The 25,562-nt window shown below is 39.2% G+C and overlaps 1 protein-coding gene and 1 pseudogene across 1 annotated transcript in view; one reads left to right on the forward strand and one right to left on the reverse strand.

Annotated features, from left to right (window-relative positions):
• Positions 1-736: 736 nt before the first annotated feature.
• The window catches only part of SAMHD1 (SAM and HD domain containing deoxynucleoside triphosphate triphosphohydrolase 1), a 44,709-nt gene continuing 19,883 nt past the window's right edge, over positions 737-25,562 (forward strand). The window contains exons 1-9 of the mRNA XM_033094672.1: positions 737-1,078; positions 4,366-4,432; positions 8,075-8,147; positions 14,307-14,467; positions 16,876-16,991; positions 19,308-19,378; positions 23,724-23,879; positions 24,726-24,826; positions 24,982-25,090. Of these exons, the coding sequence (XP_032950563.1) occupies positions 868-1,078; positions 4,366-4,432; positions 8,075-8,147; positions 14,307-14,467; positions 16,876-16,991; positions 19,308-19,378; positions 23,724-23,879; positions 24,726-24,826; positions 24,982-25,090 (1,065 nt within the window). The 5' untranslated portion in view covers positions 737-867. The remainder of the gene's footprint in view (positions 1,079-4,365; positions 4,433-8,074; positions 8,148-14,306; positions 14,468-16,875; positions 16,992-19,307; positions 19,379-23,723; positions 23,880-24,725; positions 24,827-24,981; positions 25,091-25,562) is intronic.
• Positions 10,145-11,474, reverse strand: LOC117015900 (mediator of RNA polymerase II transcription subunit 29-like; annotated as a pseudogene).

Raw genomic sequence — 25,562 nt, forward strand, 5'->3', positions numbered from 1 at the left:
GGTTGATAGGAAGGTGTATTGGCTTTAGTAGTGGTAGTACTTCTGCCAGTTAATTGCATGGACCAGGATTTATAGGAAAGTTTGGATACTGCCCCAGAGCGGTTAAAGTGAGGAGGAGATGCCTGCCATTTTCACAGGCTGTTACCAGCAGGTAGTATTCCTTTCCTCTGGGCAGGGGGTTGGGATGGAGAGGGGGTTGAGGACTCTTTTGGAGAGAAGCTTGAAGTCAGCTCCTGTATGGAAAACTGAAGATAGGCTAAGAATACACAGATAGGCATCCCTGGGGCCCTCTCACTGCCCAGCAATACCGTAGAACTTGTAAAATGCAAGAAGTCACCTTCACATCAGATTTGAAATCATTCCAAGTTTTTCCATTTCAGCTTCTCGACCATTTTTCTCTTAATTGGGAAGATGCTGTCAGCCTGATGGCCTTTTAGGTTTAAGTTTGGGGCATATGAAACACAAGTAAACCTGGGGTACTCGTTTGGAGGCAGGTACCCTTACTTCACCATAAGAGCCCCTGCTCCCGGTGGTGGTTGGACGTCCATGGGTTCTGAGAACACTCTTTCCTCGCTCTCGCCCTTATTAGCACCACCCTTTGTTCTGCTGCTCGCTGATCAGTTTCGCGTAAACGCCGGGGCCAGATTTAGGACCATTAGACTGTCATTGCGCCTGCGCAGGGGCCAGGTGCCTTTAGTGGCTAAGCTGTGTGGCCCCCAGGTCTGCGCTGTCTGTGCGCCTGCGCGGGAGGCCAGTAGGCTGGCAACGCGGAGCGGACTGGCCGCCCGTGTCGGGCTGTCAGTGCGCCTGCGCGCGAGCCAAGCACCGCGGTTCTTGAGTGTGCTGTGCCGGGCGCTGAGTGTAGCCATGGAGAGAGCCGACTCTGAGCGGACCCCCAAACGGCCCCGAACTGATGGCAGCCCAAGAACCCAGCCGAACACCCCTTCCGCTGTTGCGGCAGAGGTGTCCCCGGCCCCCAAACTCCACCCCGACCACAGGACCTGGGACTCGGAGCAGGTGTGCGACTTTCTAAAGCGCGATGGCTTCAGAGATCCGGGACTGCTGGACCGCATCCGAGGTAGCAGGGCTGGAGGGCTGAGGGGCTGGGGGGCGGCGACCCGAGGCGCGGACAGCAGGCCTGAGGGAGGGCGCGCCGGGGCAGGGAGCAGAGGCCCTCAAAGAGGACCCAAAACAGAGAAGCGAGAGCTGCCGCGGGAGGCACCAGAAGGGGTGGACCTGAGGTGTGAGGGGGACGGGGGGGGGGCGGAAGAGGGGTGCACAAGGCGGGGTGACCTGAGGCAAAGAGCCCTCCTGAGACGGGGGCCTGAGGTGGGAAAGGGAGCGCTGACGCGAGAGACACCAGAGGAGGCGGACCTGAGGCGGGGGGCCTCCGGGCTTGGGGGCCCTGAGGAAGAAAGCAGACTTTGGGGAGTGCGAACCTGCGGGGGGCAGTCTGGTGGCTTTCTCCAGGAACTTGCCACCCCAGCGCTGGACAGGCCAGACTCGGGGCCCTCTTTTAGGTAGCAGAACGTTTCCCCCGCTTTGGGGGGGAGGGCTGCTGTCATTCAGGCTCGCCTGAGCTACAGCAGCTCCTTGAACACTTGCCATGAATGTTCAAGGGTGTTTTGATGCTTTTCAGTTTCTGTTTTCCCACAAACCTACCCTCCCTTTCCCGAAACTTGGGGATTTCCTAAAAGAGAAGAAGGGACACGTTGGTTTCCTCCTAAATCTTCTTAGCCAACCATTGCCTCCCACCTGAGGGCTCAATCCATGTTTCTTCACTGGACCAGCAGAGCTTGGTGGCCACCATGTTTTCTTGTCCAAAAACACTTTCTTTTTCTAAATCTGGACACAGAGGGTTGTTCAGTTGACCACTGAATTCCCAGCAGCCCATCGCGTGGCCCCCAAATATGGGGAAGTGTGCAGGTTGTGAGTTTCAAGTGACTTTACTGGTCGCTTGAACTCGACTCAGATTCCCACAGTGGGTGTGACACTTACCCTGCCTTATCCCCTGAGGTGTTCAACAGGAAGATTGGTGTGATTGGCACATGCTGTAAACTTGTGCAGCTGTCGAGGGGAGCCCCGTTTGCTAGGATGGGGGAGTCAGGTAGGAGGAACTTCAGTGGTTCAAGACTTCAAGATAACTTGATGGGTATAGAAATTGTACTTTTCTTTTTTCCCTTTCCCCCTTTTATTTTCCTCCACGGCTGGGATGGAAATTTTTTTTGAAGAGCCACAGGTGGGGATGAAGTAGTTTTATATGTTCTGTCTCCTAAACGTGATTGGCTCTGTGGGCTCTCTGTTTCAGTGCTGTTCGGCAGGTATTCATTCATCAGCCTTCAGAATGATCTGCTCTCTTGAGCCCACAGTCTGATGTTAATAGAAGACACTGTGTGCTTGTCGTTGGTAAAAACTGACCAGTTGCTCATTTCGGACTGCCTGCTTTGTCTTGACCAAACTTTAGTTAGGCTTCTCTCTCTCCTGTAGGCCCCTCAACTCTTGCTTGCCTCCAAAACTGAGCATATACTAAATAAAAAAGTGGAACATGCCCCCTGATCATTTTCTCCTGGGAATCAGCTGACCACAGCAGGACACTGTCCTATCAGACCTCATTGAGGTTGCTTTCCCCTCTGTACAAAAAACAACACCTTTTTCTGTTTGATTTAGAGCCATTTGTGGATGTCTGAGATTGGAGTACTCTCCCTATTGCAGCATTTCTAATTAAAGTCTCCCCCATCTAAGCCCAGATTTGTTTTTATTTGACAAAACTAAGCACAAGGTGCTGAGTCCCTTTCCTCATGGAATACAATCTCACAGGAACCCTGAAATTTAGAGACCATGATCCATATTTTTTCACAGATGATGTGATTGAGATCCAAAGATGTTAAGTAACTTACCAGAGGTCACACAGCTAGAAAAAAATCTGAGCTGGATTTTAAGGTTAGGTCTGTGGACTCCACAATTCATGCCAGAATTCATACCTTAACAAGTGTTCTCATCAAAAACCATTGGATTCCCCTCAACAATAAGAGAACAAACAAACCAATTAAAAAAAAAAAAACATTGGAGAGCATAACCAAAGTTGTAAAATCAACTAAGCAAGAGGAAAACAAAAACAGAAAAATGAGCAAAACACAGGAGCAAACAATTGACAATCAGCCAATGTAAACACAGAAAAAGACATTCAGTCTCAAGAGTAATTTTTAAAAAATACTGATTTTTAAATTTAGATTGGAAAATATTCAATGATTGATAATAGACGAAATGGGTAACTCAATAAAGTTGATGAAAATGTCATTGGCTCAACCATGGAGAGTTTGGCAATACCTTTTTACTTATAGGAAATTTCACTTATAAAAATTTGTAGATATAATTTTATAGGTGTTCAAAGAAACGTACTCCAGATTATTCTTTTAACCATTGGTTATAAATAGCAAAAAAAGTAGAAATAATTTAAGTATCCATCAGGAATAGTGGTAAATAATAATGATGGCTAACATTTATTGAGTGTTTACTTTGTGTGAAGTACTATTTTATGCATTTCACATATTTTATAAAATCTTTACAACAACTCTATAACTCTGTGACATAGGTTCAGTAATACTCATTCTAGAGGTGAAGAACATAAAGCTCAGAAGAAAATGATTAAATATGTTATGGTACATCTATATTGTAGAACACAAGACAGCCATTAAAAATGATGTAGGTTGGGGCGGCCGGATGGCTCAGTTGGTTAGAACGCAAGCTCTCAACAAGGTTGTGGGTTCCCACATGGGATGGTGGGCTGCGCACCCTGCAACTAAGACTGAAAACGGCCACTGGACTTGGAGCTGAGCTGTGCCCTCCACAACTAGATTGAAGGACGACTTGGAGCTGATGGGTCCTGGAGAAATATGCTGTTCCCCAATAAAAAATTTAAAAAAAGAAAAGCACAGAGTAGTGTGGTTTAGAACTAAATGGCTTAGAACTAAATGCACAGGTTTAGAACTAAATCAACACTTTGGCATCTGCTGAGGCTGTGGTTTTGACCTGAGTGTTCTTCCCTCACCCCAAATCTCACCTGCTTTAGGAGGAAGCGCCTGTTTTGCAACTGGACTTCCTTGCAAATAATTTACTCAAGTAATTAAAAAATTTTCACCTGATTTATAAAAAAAAAAAAACTCTTGATATAGTTGTCTAATTAAGACATTCCTAGTAGAAAATTAAGACATTCCTAGTGGAAAATCAGAAAAGTGGTATTTGGCACTGTTCATTGTCTATAGTGGGTGCACGCAGTTGATCTGAGTGAATTCTGGTGGATTCAAATGGAAAGAAATCGAAAAGCATAACTATTGAAATAATCTCTTTCTCCCTTTTCTTCCATAGAAAAGAAAATCATAGGTTCATTACTGCCCTATCTTGATGAGTCTCATCTTGAAAATCTTGGAGTGGGGTAAGAATGATAAAATTCACATTGTAGCCATGCACACTTGTGACCTTTTTATTTCCCCTTTGAGGGACAAAACCCAAAATTGCTGATATTAACTGTCCTGTCCTCATTTTAAATCTAGGAAGTGTTTTGAAACAGCCCACTCCCTGCTGGTTAACACAGTTGTTTTTGCTGTGTAGATCCTATGTTTAATATTACTAATGATTCCTATTTTAAAAAATTTTGCTGACAAGCCTTCATGAAGTTGGTAGTGACTAACTTTTTACTCTCAAGTTCAGAATAATTGAATTACACATGCCAGAAAATATATAAGAAACTGATAGGGGAAAAAAATGTTGGCAAGAAAAATCAAGGCTCCCACCCTCTCTTGAACATATTTCTAGGTCTAAAGCTATCAAGACTGGAATGTATCCCAGCTGTTGGATTTAAAGACATTCTTCAAAGTATTTTGACACTTTTTAGTTGTATAATTTGGGACAAGTTATTTAACCCTCTGTTTCTATACCTGCGAAATGGATAATAACAATGAGACAATGTATATCAAGTGATTAGCACATGATAAGCCGTTAATAAATTATATTGGTAGAGATCCTTATGTATGGTTGGAGGTTCTAGGGTCTGGATTAGCGTGAGTCCACTTAAAGATCTCAGCGGATGATGCAATATTTAAATATTCCTTAAGATGAAGACTGTTTCTTTTAGAGAATTGGCAGCAGTGGTGAAATACGGTCTTTTCTCCTGGAATTCCACTTAGTTGCATGTTTGTGGTAACAGTAACCAAAGAATCAAAACAAAGGATTATACTGAATTCATGTACTGTTGGTTAGTAATTGATAATGGAAGTAGATTGTGAAAACAAGATCACTTTTGACTGACCTTTAATAAATGTCCTTAGGATCAGAATGTTCAGGTACTTCATCTTGCCTCTTTGATAATCACATTTCAGCCCCTTCACAGTCCCCCTTACTACCAATTTTTGTGTGTATAATAGTTGCTTACTTTTTTAATTGAATGGAATTTGTTCTAATAGAGTCTTTTAAAGGGAACCATGTACTTTGTGGACCCAAATATTATTGATTTATTCAAAAAATATTTATAGAGGGCTCACTCTGTGTTAGGCACTCTTCCAGGAACTTGGGACACATGAGTGAACAAAATAGACAAAATTCCAAAAGGAACACTATATGGTACACCTTTTGTGACCGCCTCATAATTCTGAGATGGATTCCCCAGGACTCCTCAGAGCTGTTTTCCTATACAGCAGGCACTAACTACATGTTTAAGTTCATTTAAAATTAAACTAAATTAAAACGTCAATTCTTCCGTTACGTTAGCCATATTTCAAGTGCTCAATAGCCCCTTAGGGCTCCTGGCTACTGCATTGGACAGAACCGGTACAGCACATTTCATTTCCATCATGCTGAAGTTCTGCTGGACAGATATACCTTTGCAGATCCCAGTGAGATCAGCTGAAGTTGTTCGCAGTGGTACCAGTGCAACCAACTGTACCCTTGTACTATGTCTTTCCTCTTTTCTTATTTCACCTTGCGTAGTACCCCACTCTTATTCTCAGGATTCACATCCTATAGTAAATTACCTTTATGCAAGCTCTTGTCCTAGACCCTGCTTTCTAGGGGGAATCCCGTTTAGACTTACATTTCTTCAACTTTATGATCAACTGTTGATTTAAAATATTTTTCTAGGAAATAAGAAACATTGTCACATTAAACGTGCACATCAGGTATAAGAAACATTCGATTTCAGAAATGATGAAATACAGAAATTAATCTTATCAGAGTCTAACTATCCTGGCCCATGACTACTGTAAATCTTTGTTTAAGGTATTTATTTTGCCATAGCCTTTGCCAAAACAAAAGAGAAAAAAAGCCTCTAGGTTTTAGGTGGCGAGTCATAAAGAAGTCACTTTAATCCGTTAATAGTTTAATCAATTTAATAGTTTCTTTTGGTCTTTTAATTAATTGATGAATACTGAGTATCAGTTCAGGAAAATACTGGGCAGTGAGTGAGGCTGGTTTAGGTTTGGTATTATTTTATGCTGTGGCTCCTGATTATGCTTGACTATGCAACTAAACTTGAGTCAGTTATAGCTCATTTATAAGTCCTCCAAACCTGGCCTTTTACCTGTGCTTCTTATATCAAACTGATGAGGAGGATAGAGGAAAGTAAAACACAGGTATGCTGCTTTAATGGTTTATCATCTGTAATAATGCTTCTATACATCCCAGGAAAATCATTCTTAGATTTTGTAATCACCATAGGTCTCAGGGTACAACATAGAAGCCAATTGTTGTGCTTCTGACTCCAAGTGTGTCTAGGACTTTTAGCAAAAGATGTATTTTTCAATCTGATTAGCTAGTGGATCAGTAAGGCAAGTGCCTTGACTGCTGCTTCTGTTGACACTCAGCCAGGCTGACATGCTGGGACCAATTAGTAAGTGTGAATGAAACAGGATGATGAATTACAGGATTTTGAGCTGTGTAATTCCTATTCTTTTTCAAAACTGGACCCTTATGAGGGATTACTAACAAAGGAAGATGGGTATGAATAAAGCTAAAACCTTCGTATATATTTGATACATGCATAAGTCATACCTGGTACTCACAAGTCAGACTTTGACTTTGGCAGCCCACCCCTGTAATCAATAAAAGAGTCCATTCATGGACTGATTATGTGACTAACTACCCCTGCCAAGGAGTTTTATATTGTCCTGCATTTCCAAGGCTTTCATTGTATCCTAGACATTTGCATTTGATTTAATTGCACTAAACAGTAGTTACTTCTCTCTGAAAGTTATTTTGGTATGACAAAGGCTCAGTTTGTTAAATAAATGTAGTCTTCCCGTATGTAACATCTCTGGCCAGTTTAGATAACTTTGTTTACATATTCACCGCTTGGTTATACTAATAAACTCCTAGATTCTTGTAGTTAAAACATTGCTGATAGGTAAATGTTGAATTTGTGATCAGTACTAATTTCTATATTACCTGTAATCATAGTTAAAATTCTCTTATAGTTCTTGAGGGCAAGAACTGAGTACGGTAACCCCAGTGCCGAGCACACTGTTGAATCCCTCTCCAGCCCTGTGAGGTAGATGGTATTATATCCCTAAGCTACAGATGAGAACATCAGTGTACCAAACAAGGTTAAATGACTTTTCCAAGGTCACTCATAGATTCCATGTGCAGATGTGAGCCAGTTTTGTCTGATTCAAAAGTCCTTTTTCATTACCATTATGCTCTATTTCGAAGAGTGCTATCTTGAGTTTTCACTTAAATAAGCCATGTAAATTCAGGACTGTGAGTATATATGTTGACGGCAGATAGGTTTTAACTAAGTCTGAAGTATAAATTGAGCATTCAGTAGAGAGATAGGAGATGTTGAAGTCTGAGTTTATCAAGAGAGAAAGAAGATGAAGGGCAGAAGCCTACAGGGAGAGTTTCATGTCTTAGAAGCAAAGGAAGGAATGATTTTCCAGGAGGAGTAAATTTAAGTTATTGTTCCTTTTCATCTGACTTCTCTTTTTATTAGTGTAGATAATCTAGAGTTGATTATATACTATTATATATTCCAGCAATTATTATTAAGAAAATAACGATAGATTTGCTTATCCTGTTATAATTTTAGTTCCTTGTGGGAGAGAAAGAAGCTGCTTAATTCTCTCCAGCAATTGAGTCAAACTCGTGTTCGTGGAGTGAAGGTAAGAGGAATCTAAGTTTATTATGTTTTTTTTAATATAAAGTGGTATAAGTCAATTATCTAGGATTCATTTAAAAAAGAATGGAAGGAAATCTGCTTCTTAGTAAGAGGATTGTGAATAATGGATTTTGACTTTTCTAAACTTTCTGTATTTTATGAAATAAGCACAGAATATTTAAATCGAAGAAAAACTAAAATATCTTAAGCATACAGAAAAGCAGTAGACTAGAACCCAACTTGTCACATCTTAACGTTTTTCCTAATTTGCTTTAGATCTGTTGTTTTTAGAACAAAATATTAGAAATAATGGAAGACCTCCTTTGTACCCCTCCAGGATTCCATTTCCATCTTTTCTTCTTCAAAAGTAATCGACATCCTGAATTTGGTGTTTAATAATTTTCATGAATGTTTTGTGCTTCTACTATATATTTGTGTACAGCCAGAAACAATGTATTGTTTTACATGTTTTTAAAACTTTTTATGTAAGTTGCATCTCACAGTAAGTAACTTCGTAAACTTTCATTAACATTATATTTTTGAGAATTTTTTTATATCAACACAAATAGCCCTAGTTACTACCCTCAATCATAGAATAGCTTTTAAAGTCGTACTAAATTTTCTTGTCAGTTTTGGTAAACTTTTTTGTCAAATATTAGTCCAAGGTGTGCATATATTCTTTAAGTTTAATCTATCAATGATTGTTTATTTCTCATCCTCCAACCGCTTCCAGACATCAAAAGCCCTGTTTTTCAGACTCAATATCCCAAGGATCATTTTAACAAGCCCAGTCCCCATTCCAGAAATTCTGATTCTGGGAATTTAGAGACCCAGGAATGTGCATTTTTTTCACGATTTCTTCAGGGTGATTCTACTACCATAATTAAAGAAAGTTTTCTTAATTGTTTGGTAACAGGAAATGTACCTTATTGTTTAGCCTTTTGACGTCTATCTCTAGGTGAAGAATGCTTAGTTTCAGACCTGGAAGAAGGTGTAGGGTATCTCATTCCCCTCTTGCACCCTTTTGCATGATCATCATTTGCGTGTTTCATCAGAGGTGTTTTATGTATTTAATGTACAGTATTTGAGTTATCTCAGATCCCGATGAGAATATATATTTCAGTTTTACTTTTGCATGTTAGCCTGCTTATTTTCCATTGAAAATAATGTTTGAAAATGTTTAATGAATGTGTTTGGTTTGGTCCTACAATAATTCATTTTTATAGACAAAGTCGTTATTCTTACAGCAAATTTATTTGAAGAATAATCAGATCCCATCCCTTTCTGAAAAAGTTACCTACTATTAAAATATTCACTCTTTTCATGAAGAAGAAATAGAGTCATCACCTATCAGAGACAGTATTGAAGTGTTTTGTCTTGCAGTTGGAAGGAAGTTGCTCTCCTGTATTCTATTTTCTCCTTCCTCAGTAGCAGCAGCATAGCGTGTTCTCTTCAGGTATGGCAGAGATGAGTTTTCTTCATTTGGTGAGATCATCTCAGAGGATCTCAGAAACCACAGTTTCACACAGTTATAATTGGCAACACTAATATTTTTTAAGTAGTATTCTAGGCAGGCAGTGGTTTCATTTGCCCACTTTTATTCATTTTTTTTCTAGGCAGGCAGTGGTTTCATTTGCTCACTTTTATTCATTTTTTTTCTAGGCAGGCAGTGGTTTCATTTGCCCACTTTTATTCACTTTTTTTCTATTGTTTATCAAAAAGAAATTGCTTCACCTCATTTCTAAATTACACATTACAGTTGTTGAAAACAAATTTTAAATCTACCAAGTACTTGGGTCAGTGAGTCACTGTATAGTAATGACATTGATACCTTATATGATCTTAGTTTAGCTTCACCACCAGTACAGTTGAACAAAGGATTGATTCCTCCCCTAATTTTATTGTTGTAGTTGTTTTGTTTTGTTTAGAGGCCACTCTTCATTCCTTCCCGGTCCCGCTCCCCAACAGCCTGCCCCATTCCCAGCCTTGCCAGCTTACAGGTCACCCCCAGGGCCCCATAGGTGGTACAAGAGTCTTGCCGATGACCTCGTTGGCACAGTCCAGCAGAGCAGTGTCAGTGTCCTCGGCACCAGCCGTTTGGGCTTTGGTGACCACCATGTACTGTGGGTAGGGCAGGCTTTCAGGCTGCACTGCGCCTGGCTAGGTGACTGTAAGCACCAGCATCAGAGACTGCTTGGCACTATCGCACCTCTGTGATGGGCATTCATGTGCCAAGCACAGGCAGAGCTGCAGCCTGTCACAGAGTGCGTAGAACTCCTCCATACACTTGTCAAAGCACTATAGGGCTCTGACACTGCTCTTTTGTCCATTGTCAGTGTTCGTGTTCTGAATCAGGTTCTAGGCTGCAACCTTCAGCAGAGTCTGAAGACTCTTCTTCAGCTGCGCGATGAGCATCTTACAGCGCTGCACAGGGTGGAAGTCTGGTTGCTGTTGCTGCAAAAGCCCGCTCAGGGCAGGCCCCACCAGTTGTGTTGGTGGTTGCAGTTGCGGCTGCGGCTGGGTCCCCAGGCCACCACGCCAACCTGGGCCCCACCTACCAGCAGCCGAGGAAGCCACTGAAGCCTGCTGCTGGGATGCAGCCGTCTTCCTCACTTAGCGCGCCAGAAGTGCGTTCCATACCCTAATTTGATATCCACATGTTAGTCTTTAAATAACAACAACAACAACAACAGCATAACAGCTTTAGCGAGATATAATTCACACACCTTACAATTCACTCATTTCAAATATCCACGTCACTGTTTTTAAAAATTCCATAAGGTTGTTGTTCAGTCATCAACCACAATCTAATTTAAATTGTAAGGTTCCTTATATACGTGTATTCTGGATACAAATCCCTTATCAGATATAAGATATGCTGATATTTTCTCCCATTCTCCGAATTGTCTTTTTTACTTTATTGGTGGTGTTCTTTGGAGACAAAAGTTTTAAACTTGGATGTAGTCCAGTTTATCTATTTTTTCCTTTTGCCTCTTGAGCTTTTGGTGCCTAAGAAACCATCCTCAAAGTCACAACCTTTTTTCTTGACTCAGTTTTCTTCGTGCTAAATTGAGTTCAACTGGCTTCAGAAGCCAGGAGTTGTATAATGGTGAGGAGGAAATACGGTGTTTGATATAACAGACACTACTTTGTCAAACGTATTAATGAATCTTAAGAGAGTGAAATGCCTGTTTTATGTACTTTCTCTTACATAATATGTGTTAAATTGTAGAATTACTACCTCTGAATCTTTTTCTGATGCCTTCCCTTTCTTCTGGGTAGAACTGACCGCTCCTTCTTTTGTTTCTTTTCCCCCATTCTCTTTCCCCATCACTCTGGACATAGATTCTGTTGTCTTTCCAGAAAGGCAGAAAAGATGCCTTACTCCTTAATCCCCAGTGCTTGGCATATACAAAAGACACTTAATAGACAATAGGAACGTTTCATCTTGCTTGATTAATAACACAATTGAATATCAAATCACCTTTAAAAGGAACAAGTAAGTGGACCATGTGACAAAATAAAGGAGCAGTTTATATTAAATAATATTGGGAGAACAAAAAAAACAGATTGTAAACAAACTCAAAACACCTGAATATCACATGTACATATTAAGAGTTAGGAAGGGGGGGCCGGCCCAGTGGCTCAGGCAGTTGGAGCTCCGTGCTCCTAACTCTGAAGGCTGCCAGTTCGATTCCCACATGGGCCAGTGGGCTCTCAACCACAAGGTTGCCAGTTCAATTCCTCGAGTCCCGCAAGGGATGGTGGGCAGCGCCCCCTGCAACTAAGATTGAACACGGCACCTTGAGCTGAGCTGCATCCCTGATGGCTCAGTTGGCTGGAGTCCATCCTCTCAACCACAAGGTTGCCAGTTCGACTCCTGCAAGGGATGGTGGGCTGTGCCCCCTGCAACTAGAAATGGCAAATGGACCTGGAGCTGAGCTGCGCCCTCCACAATGAAGACTGAAAGGACAACTTGAAGCTGAACGGCACCCTCCACAACTAAGATTGAAAGGACAGCAACTTCACTTGGAAAAAAGTCCTGGAAGTACACACTGTTTCCCAATAAAGTCCTGTTCCCCTTCCCCAATAAAATCTTAAAAAAAGAAAAAAAAAGTTAGGAAGGGAATATGAAATAATGTAACTAGAATTTCCAACAATTTTTTTGCCCAACCTTAGGGGAATGGTTTTAAAATGTTGGTTCTTCAATGAAATGGAACCAATAAACTGATACTTATTAAGATTTGTAAAAACATGAGAAAGGGCTCATGATGTATTTTTTTTTTGGGGGGGGATGGGGGAAGGGGAACAGGACTTTATTGGGGAACAGTGTGTACTTCCAGGACTGTTTTCCAAGTCAAGTTGTTGTCCTTTCAATCTTAGTTGTGGAGGATGCCGTTCAGCTTCAAGTTGTTGTCCTTTCAGTCTTAGTTGTGGAGGGCGCAGCTCAGCTCCAGGTCCAGTTGCCGTTTCTAGTTGCAGGGGGCGCAGCCCACTATCCCTTGCAGGAGCTGAACCGGCAACCTTGTGGTTGAGAGCCCACTGGCCCATGTGGGAATGGAACCGGCAACCTTCGTAGTTAGGAGCACGGAGCTCTAACCCCCTGAGCCACTGGGCTGGCCCCTCATGATGTATTTTTGACATGAAAAGAGTGTGTATGTATTATGATATTAAGTTGAAAATAATTTTTAAGTTCTTATTTTTTCATAAAGTTGCTTAAATTTATTTTGTAGCAAAGTTAGGGTGAAATAAATGTTTTAAAAACAGTTATTACCCCGCCACAAAAAACCCTTAGTTATTACACCTGAGAAATTGACAGTGAAGACATTTAGGCCTTTAAATGGATTAAAAGTAGATTGTAGAATTTTTCTTTGGTAATTTTTAACAGTAAAACAGATTCTCATTTGTTTGTGATTGTTACATTGATCTTGTATAAAGGGGAAGAAATAGGCCAGTACAGTAAGTCCTCATTTGATGTTTTCAGTAGTTCCTTGGAAACTGCAACTTCAAGCAGAATGACATAAGAAACCAATTTTACCAAAGGCTAATTGATATAAACAAGGTTTACGTTCCTATGGCATATTTCTAGTCACAAAAACATCACCAAACATCTAAATAAGGACTCAAAACACTTACATAATAATAAATATTGAAATAAATGTGAGCTACACATACATTTAAGAAAGATTAATACAAACAGGAGAATGATTTTCTAATCTGCTTATTCCATTTCAGTGTTACAGGAGGCTAGAGCCTGTCTGGGCAGCTCAGGGGAATGTGAGAAGCAAACCTGGACAGGACACCATCCCATTGCAGGGCTTACTCATACACACATCCACATTCACTCAGATTGGAGCAATTTAGACACGCCAGTTCATGTGCGCATTTTTGGGATGTAGGAAGAAACTAGAGTACCCAAGAAAACCCACGCAGACATGGGCAGAATGTGCAAAACTCTTAGATTAAATTATTTATCAGGTTTTTTTATTCTGTAGCTTTCTCTTTAAAATGCAGTTATGGACAGTTAAGAAAGATGTTGTCTTTATTTTAAAAAAACAGGGGTATTAAATCTTCACCATATTTAAGTCCCCTGTTTAAACTTAGAGAGTAATGAATAATTGTGAAGGTTATCTTTATAAGTAAGCATTTCTGAATGATGGTAAGTATTAGAGAATTTTATCTTCCTGCCTATGACTTTTATCTATATGGCAAGGAAGGTTCTTTCCTTCTTTCTTTTTTCCTTTCTTCCTCCCTCCCTCCCCCTCTCTCCTTCCCTTCTTTTCTAAGGATTCTAGTGATGGGTATTATATAGAAACATTTAGAAAAAAAATTAGACACAATGCTGGTCGTAATATGATTTATATGATCTGAATGACTGTGTTAAAGGAATATGTTTAACTTGAATATGAGACTAACTTATTGAAGGCTAATTAAATCATATACATAATAAAAAGATTGAAATCTTTATTTTTCTGTTATTAGAATCCATTAGGAAGACGTGAAATATACCCAGATCAATGTACTTCATCTGTCTGGTAGTGATACCTAAATAAGATAATGATATTAATATCTTGTTATTTCCCTTTGTGGTATTCTCACTGCACAAAAGTTTTAGATGGAGTTATGTATTGTTACGCATATTAATTTAAATGTAATTTTCCAGGTAATTAATGATCCAATCCATGGCCACATTGAACTCCATCCTCTCCTCATCCGAATCATCGACACACCTCAATTTCAGCGGCTTCGCTACATTAAACAGTTGGGAGGCACTTACTATGTTTTTCCAGGAGCTTCACACAATCGATTTGAGCACAGTCTAGGGTAAGATGGGAATTGAGGTAGGGAACTTACAGTTACTAAGTACCTTTTCTTGTCTCATCTTTTAGAGAATAAATAGTTTTACAAAATGGTAACAATATCCTTATTTTGTTGATGAAAAAAATTGAGGCTCTAATTTCCTTTGCTGTATTTTACTTATTTTATGTATTCTTATAGACCACTTCGGAGCCTTCCTGGAAAGAGAATGAAAATGTCTGTTGCCAGGTCATTTGGATGAAATATTTGTGTTTAAATATTATTTAAAAGCTAACAGGGTTGGTTACTGGTGTAATTAACTTTGTAAGCTTGATTATTTAATTTCCTGTAGTCCTTATTTAGTCGTGTTGTTCTTCAAATTGCCCTTGGAAACCAGGAAATGTGTAAATAAGAAAAGCATCCACAAGCTTAGAGAGGGTGGCAGGCACTTCTATTATACACGACTAAGATGAGACTTTGGTGTGTTTTTCCATTATAAAATGTAGAGCCAGGAGGACATGGGCAGGGAAGATCTGGACAGTTTTCTAGATCCTCATGAAGTACTCACAGTGTATTACTTTGTTTTTGTTTGTTTGTTTGTTTGTTTGTTTTGAAGCATTTTTAATTATCCAGAACACATGTATCCATTCAAATGTACATTCATTCATCAACAAATGTTCCCTGAAAACTTACTAGGCCCTACCAAACCAACAAGGTAGAAATTGTCTTTATCCTCATGGAGCCCAGAGTTTAGAGAAGAAAAAGATAACTATATTTATTTAGAAATTACTTTCAGGGAAGTGCTAAAAGTTCATTTAACATTTGTTAGGCATTTTATCTTCTATCTATGTTGTAAACAACACAAAGCCAGCAATCCAGCTTAGTTTTTTAAATTGTGGTAAAATACACAATATAACATTTATCATCTTAACCATTTTTAATTACATAGTTCAATAGCATTAAATATAGCCACTTTATTGTGCAACCAAGCTCCAGAACTTTTTCATCTTGCAAAACTGAAATGCTATACCCATCAAAATAACAATTCCCTATTCCCTGCCTCACCCCAGCCCCTGGTAACCACCATTCTACTTTCTGCTTCTATGAATTGGACTATTCTAGGTAACTCACATAAATGATATCATACAGTATTTGTCTTTTAGTGACTGGCTTATTTCACTTCATATTTTCCTCAAGGTTCACCCATTTTGGAACGTGTGTCAGAATTTCCTTTTTTTTTTTTTAAAGCTGAATAATATTCCATTGAATGTATCTATCACATTTTGTTTATCCCTTTATTTGTCCGTAGACACTGGGTAAATAGTGCTACTATTGTTACCGGGAAATGATGTTGAAAACCTCGGTTCTTCGTCTTCTTGAAGGAATGAATTCAATCAAGAGACAGAAATTTATGCAGCACGAACAGCAGAAGTTAATTAATAAAAGAGAGTACACTCCCAGACGTGGAGCGGGCTGACCCAAGAGAGGGAAGCAGCCCCGCCTTACACTGAATTAAGGCTCTTATTTCTATGGGTAGAATCGCCTCCCCATCTCCTGTCTCTTATCCCTCTTTCTTCCCCTGAGGTGCCTAGTCCTCTGGCATTTAGCAATGCATTTCTTTGATTAGGGACGTGAGTAAACATATGCCTTTGATTTAGGGGCATGTGTAACTACATCCCCTTGATTTGGGGGGGATGAGAAAACATCCCTTAGTGGTGTGTGAAAACCTGGAATCCTATTGGGCTAATAAGGTTTTGATGGTCCTGACAAACAGGATGGGTTCCCCCCTTCTCTGACTTAACATATCTCTTTGATTTAGAGGGATCTGTAAGCCTAGAGTCCTGCTGGGCTGCTGCCGGGTCTTGACCCAAGTAGCTGCAGCTAGGGGCTTTCTAACTGGAGCTAAATTTCTCCTTCTGCTCATTTCTATCTATCTACCTACCCTATCACTATGAGCCTTAGTGTGCAAATATCTCTTCGAGAACCTGCTTTCAATTGTTTGCGGTATATTCCCAAAATTGGAATTGCTGGATAATATGATAATTTTGTTTTTAATACAATTTTCCAGTAACTGCACCATTATACATTCCCATTAATAGTGTATAAGGGCTCCAATTTCTCCACATCCTGGCCAACATTTATTAGTTATAATTTGGGGTTTTGTTTTGTTTTGTTTGGATACTAGCCATCCTAACGGGTGTGAGGTGGTACCATAGTGGTTTTGATTTTGCCTTTTCCTAATGATGAGTGGTGCTGAGCCAAGAGGCCCTGCGTTGGGGATTCTGTTTGTGTGTTCCTGCCTTGTTCCGAAAACAGACCATTCTGTTAAATTGCCCTAGATGTCTATTACAACCTTTGGGAAACATTGAAGTTCTTGAGGACCGGAAGTATCATTCATCTTGAAAACAAAAGTGACTCTTTTTTTTGCTCTGCAGCGTAGGTTATCTAGCAGGATGTCTAGTTCGTGCACTGAGTGAAAAACAACCAGAGCTGCTGATAAGTGAGCGAGATAGTCTCTGTGTTCAGATTGCTGGGCTGTGTCATGACCTCGGTAAGCTGTACAAAAAGCCAAAGCTCTTACGAAAAATCATGTTACCTCTCTTTGAAATTAAAAAATTCAACTAACCAAGAGAAATATGAAGGTTGTGTTTTAATTCTTTAGTTAACATTAACATAAATGTACCATTGCATCTTTCTAGAATAATTCATAAGACCAAGGTGTTGCTTTTTTTTTTTTTTTTTTTTGAGCCTTTCAGTGAATTTCCCGTGTTAAACATCGTTGCTGCAAGGTATGTGAAAGGACTTTCTGATAGTGAGGTTTTCTGACTGCTCTGTTTAGGATGATGTAAATTTGATTTTTCTCTTATCCTTCTTGTTCAATCAAATTGCTATTTATTTTTTCCTTCCATTACTTTGTCAGATCCATTCTTATACCTAAATTATATAATCTGCCCTAGCAGATTAACAATAGATTTAGAGAGCTCCTTTTCTTCCCTGACCCATATGAGTTCTTGGGCCACTGAAATCCAAGTAGAAGAATATCACCCTTTTCCTTTGACAAAGAAAGAGAAAAGAGACTGGACTCTCTTATCACAGGAACTTCCCCCCATCTGTGTAGTTCAGTCTACTTATAGAGGACTCTGAGAGTTTGTGTGCCCTCTGGGCAGGCAAGAGGAGGCTGCTGTGTTTCAAAAGCCTGTTACTTAAAGTGGTAGGGCACTCTTCAGCATGTCCCCTTGAAGATTTCAGTAGGACCAATACCACCCCGATGATAAATTTAACAGATTCTTGGTATTTTGAGAGGGAATTATTGGGAAACGTTTGCCAGTTCCTGGGAGTCTGAACACTACAGTAATGAGCCTGTACATACAGATTGCGCCTTTATGTACAGATTGAACCTTTATGTACAGATTGCGACATGCAAAAAGCCCCATGGCTCATTCAGATGGGCTCCTCTCCCGCCAAGTAAAATTTCTGCAGAAATTCTGATAAATTCTAAAGTTGTGCCTTAACAAAATTTCATATTATTAAATGTTGTAGAATGATTAAAATCACTTACAAATAAGATAAACTTCTGATTTCCAGTTTTGTTTTGTTTTTAAGATTTTTATTGGGAAAGAGGAACAGGACTTTATTGGCGAACAGTGTGTACTTCCAGGATTTTTTCCAAGTCAAGTTGTTGTTCTTTCAATCTTAGTTGTGGAGGGCACCGTTCAGCTCCAGGTCCAGTTGCCGTTGTTAGTTGCAGGGGGCACAGCCCACCATCCCTTGTGGCAGTCGAAGTGGCAACCTTGTGGTTGAGAGCCCACAGGCCCATGTAGGAATCGAACTGGCAGCCTTCGGTGTTAGGAGCCCAGAGCTCCAACTGCCTGAGCCACTGGGCAGGCCCCGACTCTTTTTTTTCCACTTTTTTTTTTTTTAAAGATTTTACGGGGGAAGGGGAATAGGACTTTATGGGGGAACAGTGTGTACTTCCAGGACTTTTTTTTTTTTCCCCGAGTCAAGTTGTTGTCCTTTCAATCTTAATTGTAGGGGGCGCAGCTCAGCTCCAGGTCCAGTTGCCAGTTGCTAGTTGCAGGGGGCGCAGCCCACCATCCCTTGCGGGAGTCGAACCGGCATCCTTGTGGTTGAGAGGACGCACTCCAACCAACTGAGCCATCTAGGAGCTCAGCGGCAGCTCAGCTCAAGGTGCCATGTTCAATTTTAGTTGCAGGGGGCGCTGCCCACCATCCCTTGCGGGACTCGAGGAATTGAACTGGCAACCTTGTGGTTAAGAGCCCACTGCCCATGTGGGAATTGAACCAGCAGCCTTCGGAGTTAGGAGCACAGAGCTCTAACTGCCTGAGCCACCGGGCCGGCCCTTTTTTCCACTTTTGATTGCTCACATCATCAGTAAAAACCTAAGAGATAGACACAACACATGTGTATTTATTATAAACATATTATGTACGTTATAAAATTTACTTAACAATAGATGCTTTTAAGGAATGAGAGTAATAAAGTTCTAATATTTTATTCTTGCATCCTAGTGGATTGTCTTAAAACTGCTGTTTTAATACAGATGTTCAACTTGAAATGCCAAAAGTTTTTATTAACATTCCTTTAAGTTACAGAAAGCTGTCCTTTCATCAGATTTATGGAAGCTCTTGTGACTCAGAGACCCCTCTGTAAGAGTTTCCTTTCCTATATGGTTCTGCTTCCTGTTCTCTTGTTTTACAAAATAGGATTTGTCCCTTTTTGTGATGTATTTATAGATTATTGAATTCTGTTGATAGTCAAGTTAAAACTGAAAACATCAAAAAGATCGACTCACTTTTTACCATTTTACAAACTTTTTTTTGGTTCTAAGGCTGCTTTTGTTTTTAAGGTCATGGGCCATTTTCTCATATGTTTGATGGAAGGTTTATTCCACTTGCTTGCAAAGATCTGAAATGGAAGGTATGTATTTATATATTCAATAGTCAATAAATGTTCCATTCAATAAAGTAAAGGCTATTTAAGCAGCCACTGCTGTGTTGTAGTATATATACTTCCCCATTATAGTTTTCAGGGTGCTTTCATATATTTTATATATAGACACATATATATGCCAAAAAAGTACATACACATTTTAAGAAAGGAAAAAAACTGTATTAAAATTGTAATACTCAATATATACCGGTAACAAAAGATGAATACAAGTCATGTGTATACATTTTTTGGCACCCCCAATATATATGTTTTCATTTGATTCTCACAGCCTGTAAGGAAGAAATCATTATCTCCATTTTTACAAATGTAAAAGAACTTGAAATTCAGAGGTGTACTGATGCACCAAAAATTACAAAGCTGTTAAATGGTAGAGCCAGCACTAAAAAACCAGGTTTTAAAAGTGTTAATTTAATGCTCTTTCTACTCTATCATAGTACTGTAAAATAAATGTTTTCAAAAAGGCCAACTCCAGTTTTGATTCATTTTGTATGACCATGAATGAAGTAACTGATAGCTGCCAAGTTTCATCATATATATTAAATGAACCATTTTATAATTAGGGATTTGCAGGTAGCTGATCCATATTTTTGGAATTAGTTTTTGAGAAGTAAAGTTAGTTTTGAGAAATAAAGTTGGATTGGCTCCCATTTTTGGTCACACTGTATTTCTGGATCCTGGAGTAGAAAAGGATATTAATATGTATTGAATGTGTCTTACATGTCAACCACTATTTTCTCCCTTTTTTCCCCCCCTTGCTTCCCTTCCACCTCCCTTTCCACCCCCAAGCCGTTGTTTCTCAGTCTAGTGTAGGACACAGCTCCCTGGCCCCTGCTGGTATTATGAGCCTTGCGCTCCCTCCTGGCTGAGGCAGTCGGTCGCCAGTCGTTGGTCCGTCACTCACGGCAGCACTCGCTGGCTGCTGACCCCTCACGATGGCTGCCCGCCACTCACACTGGCTACCATCTGCTCATAGCAGCATACGGTTGCCCACGGCAGCCAACGGCAGATCACAATGGTTGCCGGCCACTAATGCTGGCTGCCGGCTGCCGGCCGCTTATGGCGGTACACAGTAGCACACAGCAGCTGGCGGCAGCACACAGCAGCTGGCGGCAGCACACAGCAGCCCAGGGCAGCTCACGCCAACCTCCGGCTGCTCCCGGCAGCCCAACTCCAGGGAGAGCTGTTGTTCACAATCTTAGCTGTAGAGGGCGCAGCTCACTGGCCCATGTGGGAATCAAACCAGCGACGTCCGAGTAAGGCGCACCGCACTCCAACCACCTGAGCCCCTGGGCTGGCTGCACCCTTTTTTTTAAAGATATAATTTACATACAATAAGTTGTACAGATCGTAAGTATATATAGTTCAGAGAGTTTTGACAAATGTGTGCATCCATGTAACCACTACCCAAGTCAGGATAAGAACGTTTCCAATTTTCCTGGAAAATTCTCGTGTACCCTTTTCAGTCAATTTCTACTCCTCCCCTTACCATCAACTTATGATTTTTATAAACATAGCTTGGTTTTGCCTGCTTTTAGACTTGATATAAGTAGAATCATAGAGTAGGTACTCTTAGTCTTGCTTTATTCGCTCAGTGATTTTGAAATGCATTCATGTTACATGCATCAGTGGTTGACCCCTTTTTGTTGCTGAGGTATTATTCCACTGTATGAATAAGTCATAATTTGTTTATCCTTTCTCCTTTTGATGGGATTTGGGTTGTTTTCATTTGGGGGCTATTAGGAATAAGTTTGCTATGCACATAATTGTACAAGCTTTTTGTGGAAAATGTTTTTGCGTCGCCTAAGTAAATATCTAGGATTAGAGTTGCTGGGTCATAAAGTAGATACATATTTAACTTTATAAGAAACTACCTGAGCTTTCCAGTGTGGTTGCACCATTTTACCCTCCACCAGCAATATATGCGAGTTCCTGTTGTTTCACAGCTGCACCAACATCTGTTTTTATAGATAAGCCTTTCTAATGAAAGTAAAATAGTATCTTGTGGTTCAGTTTGCGTTCTCTGATGTATGTTGAGTACCATTTCCTGTACTTTGTACTTGATCACTGATATATCTTCTTTTGTGAAGAGTTCTTTCAATGTTTTACGCATTTAAAAAATTCAATTGCTTGCCTTTTTATTATTATTATTTTTTAAAATTTTATTGGGGAATATTGGGGGCCAATGTGTTTCTCCAGGGCCCATCAGCTCCAAGTAGTTGTCCTTCAGTCTAGTTGTGGAGGGTGCAGCTCAGCTCCAACTCCAGTCGCCGTTTTCAGTCTTTAGTTGCAGGGGCCGCAGCCCACCATCCAGTGCGGGAATTCAACCAGCAACCTTGTTGAGAGCTCGCATTCTAACCAACTGAGCCATCCGGCCGCCCTGCCTTTTTATTATTGATTTGAGAAATTTTTTATAAGATGTATAGTGAATATATTTTCCTCAGTCTCTGACTTGCCAATTCATTTTTCTCATGGTGACTTTGACAAATTTTAAATTTTAATGAGTACTCTCTGATTCTTTAATCCAGTAAGAGGCTAATGTCTTTCCCATTTTGCTGCCTTGGGGCGTGCCCTCAGGCTAAAAGCCATAGAAGAACCTGAATATTGCCCAATGTCTTTCTTTTTCAAGTGTTGACTTCCCTGTAACATCTGCCTGCTTTTGACCACCAATACCTTGAGGGAGTTTTCCAAAGTTTATAGTTGTTTTCTCCAGCAGCATTGATCTAGATAGGATTTACTGCTAAGTTGCTTATAGTTTTAGTTGTTATTGTTCATGCTATCTTTGTGGAACTTAAATTTTTCTGTATATATAAATTTTTTATGAACCATTTGAAAGTAAGTTCTAGACATACCTCTGCATTCCTAAAATACCTCAGTGGGTATTTCCTAAAAGCAAGAACATTCTCTTATATAACCTCAGTACAATTATCAAAATCGGGATATTAATACTGATACAGTACTATTATCTAATCTGCAGACTTTCTTTCAAGTTTCACCAATTGTTCATATAGAAAAAGGGGAGGGGGCGGCCGGGTAGCTCAGTTGGTTAGAGCGTGAGCTCTGAACAACAGGGTTGCCGGTTCAATTCCCACATGGTGAGCTATGCCCCCTGCAACTAAAGATTGAAAAAAAAAAGGCAACTAGACTTGGAGCTGGGCTGCGCCCTCCACACCCAGATTGAAGGACAACTACTTGGATCTGATGGGCCCTGGAGAAAGACACTGTCCCCAAATACTCCCCAATAAAATTTATAAAAAAAGAGAGAGAGAGAGAGAGAGAGAGAGAGAAAGAAAAAGGGGAGAAAATTTTTTTTTCCTGATTTATACCTACATTGCGCTTTTCACCTTAGTCTCTGTTGATCTGGAACAATTCTTTAGACTTAAATCTTTCATGACCTTGTTATTTTTTGAAGAGTACGTAGAGGTGAGTTAGTTTGTGGAATGTCCCTGAATTTGAGTTTGTTTGTCTGATGTTTCCTCATAGTATGGACTATGCATAATGCCATGTTGTATCCTTTACTAAGTGTATCACATCAGAGGTACATAGAATCTTTTTAGCCATTACTGATGATATTACCTTTGATCACGTAATTAAGGCAATGTCTGCCAAATTTCTCTATTATAAACTTACTGTTTTTCCTCCTTATAATTAATGCATTGATGCACTTTTTAAAAAATAGTTGTAGTACCATTCAGTCTTTTGTTTTCATCTTAAGTCATTCTTTTGGTAATAACTGCAATAGCGGGATAGGGAAGATGTCTCCAGGGGGTCATTTCATTTTTACAATGGTTATGAATGAATGAGCAGAAACAGATGAGCAAAGTGAGCCAGTTTGAGGTTCCCACCCAGATCTTTACTTCAGAGCTCTAGACTTTTGTTTTTATTGGCAAGATTGCAGTTACTCGTTTTTACCACTAGGTGGAAGTGCTAACAGAATTTGTAACTTTAGCTTCAAGACTGATCAAACAATACAACTGATTTTATTGTGATCTCCATCCAAAAGGGATTCTATCTGTATGGCCTAGTAATATTCCACTGTACTGTACTTTAGTTCTGTGCTATAAATGATTATATCTCATTAAATATATTTATGAAATAACGATGAATATGGTTTGTAAAAAAATTAGACTAGTAAAATATAGACAAATTTGGCAGGTTTTTAGAAATATCTGCAAGACTGTAGTTGGAAAGCAGATAATTAACACGCTATAGAATCTTACCTCTGAATTACCTGAAATCGAGAATAATTTGGATAATCGGGGATACCTAATGGACTAGAGTCTATAACAGACCATATTGTACTGACTTTTCCTAGCATGAACAGGGCTCAGTTGATATGTTTGAGCACTTAGTTAATTCTAATGGACTCAGAGCTGTCATGGAACAGTATGGTCTCGTCCCTGAAGAAGATATTTGCTTTATCAAGGAACTAATTACAGGACCACCTGAATCACCAACCAAAGAATCGTTGGTAAGTTTGTGTACAACTTAATTTGAAGTGACTCATACTTTTCATGTGGTCTTTTCTTGATTCCTTCAAAGCTATTAGAAGAGGGACATTTGACTAGTTTAAAGGGACTAAATGATAAAATATGTTATGTATTTCTACTGAGGAATGAAAAAAATGAAAGGCTTATATATATTTTTTATCTCTTAACTGAGTTCTTTAGAAGTTGCCCCCCAAATTAAAATACATATATATTATAATGAATATGTATGTACTAATGAATATGTATGCAGTAATTAATATATATAAAGTAACTTTTTTTGGAATATCTAAAAGTATGTGTCTTGTTTATCCATTAAAATTAACACATTTGCAATATTTAGATATATGTAGACTTAGAAAAAAATTGAATTAGTTCAGAAGAAAATCTGTTTTGTTTCCTTTTTGATCTTTTTTTATTAAAAAAGTTAAAAAATAATTTCATGTATAAATTCAACCATTAACACATAAGGAACATTCTTACTAGTTAATAATTAGATCACATATTTTAAAAAACTTTTAAACCAAGGAAACATGAAAGCTTATTGGTTATGGAAAGTGTAGTAGAGTTAGGATCCTTTCAATGGCACAAAAACGTTTAGTATAATATTAACAGGATATATACCTTAGCATTTCTTTTTTCTACTAATTTACGAATTAAATAGAAGAAGGAAAGAGTAGAATCTTCTAACTTATCTATGCATTCTAACTTATAACAGATACATTCAAGTATCTGTTTATAATTTTCTGATTAATACAATTGCTTTGTTTTGCTTGTAAATGGATTTGGTTCCTATCCTAAAACTTTCCGTGGGTTGTCTTGTCTTCTAGTGGGCATACAAAGGGCGTCCTGTAGAGAAAAGCTTCCTTTATGAGATAGTGGCCAATAAAAGAAATGGTATTGATGTGGACAAATGGGATTATTTTGCCAGGTACGTACTGAACACTTCAGAAAATTTGGTTAAAATCCTTTGCAATTTTTATTTAAGCAAACAAAAATAAAATCCATGTGTAAATTTTGTATTGATATTTAACGTACAGTTTTCTTGTTGAAAAATTTTGTCTCTCTACTTTGGAATCTTTCTAGGGACTGCCATCATCTTGGAATCCAAAATAGTTTTGATCACAAGCGCTTTATTCAGTTTGCCCGAGTCTGTAAAGTAGATAATAGGCTGCACATTTGTACTAGAGACAAGGTAAGCTATGTCAGAGGAACAACAGTGAAGGTGTATTCCCTAGTTTGAAATCTAGAAATAACCATTCAGTAATTTAGAAAAATCAGTACCTGGTAAATTGTCAATCTCTTTACTTCATGCTTAACATTTGTAAGTTTCTTAATGCTCTTTTCACTTCTGGATTATTATATAATAATAAAATTATAATAGGTATTTATTGAGTGTTGTGCTAGGCACTGTTTTAATTGTTTTAGGTGGATTAAGTCAATCCTCACAGCCCTGTGAGATAGATATTATTATTATCCCACTTAAATTGAAGCACAGAGAGGACATACAATTAATGAATGGTAGAACTGGAATTTCAACTTAAAGTTTGGCTCGAGTCTCCTCCTTAACCACTATGTTAGTGTTTCATAATAGATAAAATATTAAAATCTTTAATTCCCTGCTAGATGAGAGTCAAGTAACTAAAGAGTGGTATAGTATTATACTA

The sequence above is a fragment of the Rhinolophus ferrumequinum genome, chromosome 23, assembly GCF_004115265.2.
Source record: "Rhinolophus ferrumequinum isolate MPI-CBG mRhiFer1 chromosome 23, mRhiFer1_v1.p, whole genome shotgun sequence".
Lineage (NCBI taxonomy): Eukaryota > Metazoa > Chordata > Mammalia > Chiroptera > Rhinolophidae > Rhinolophus > Rhinolophus ferrumequinum.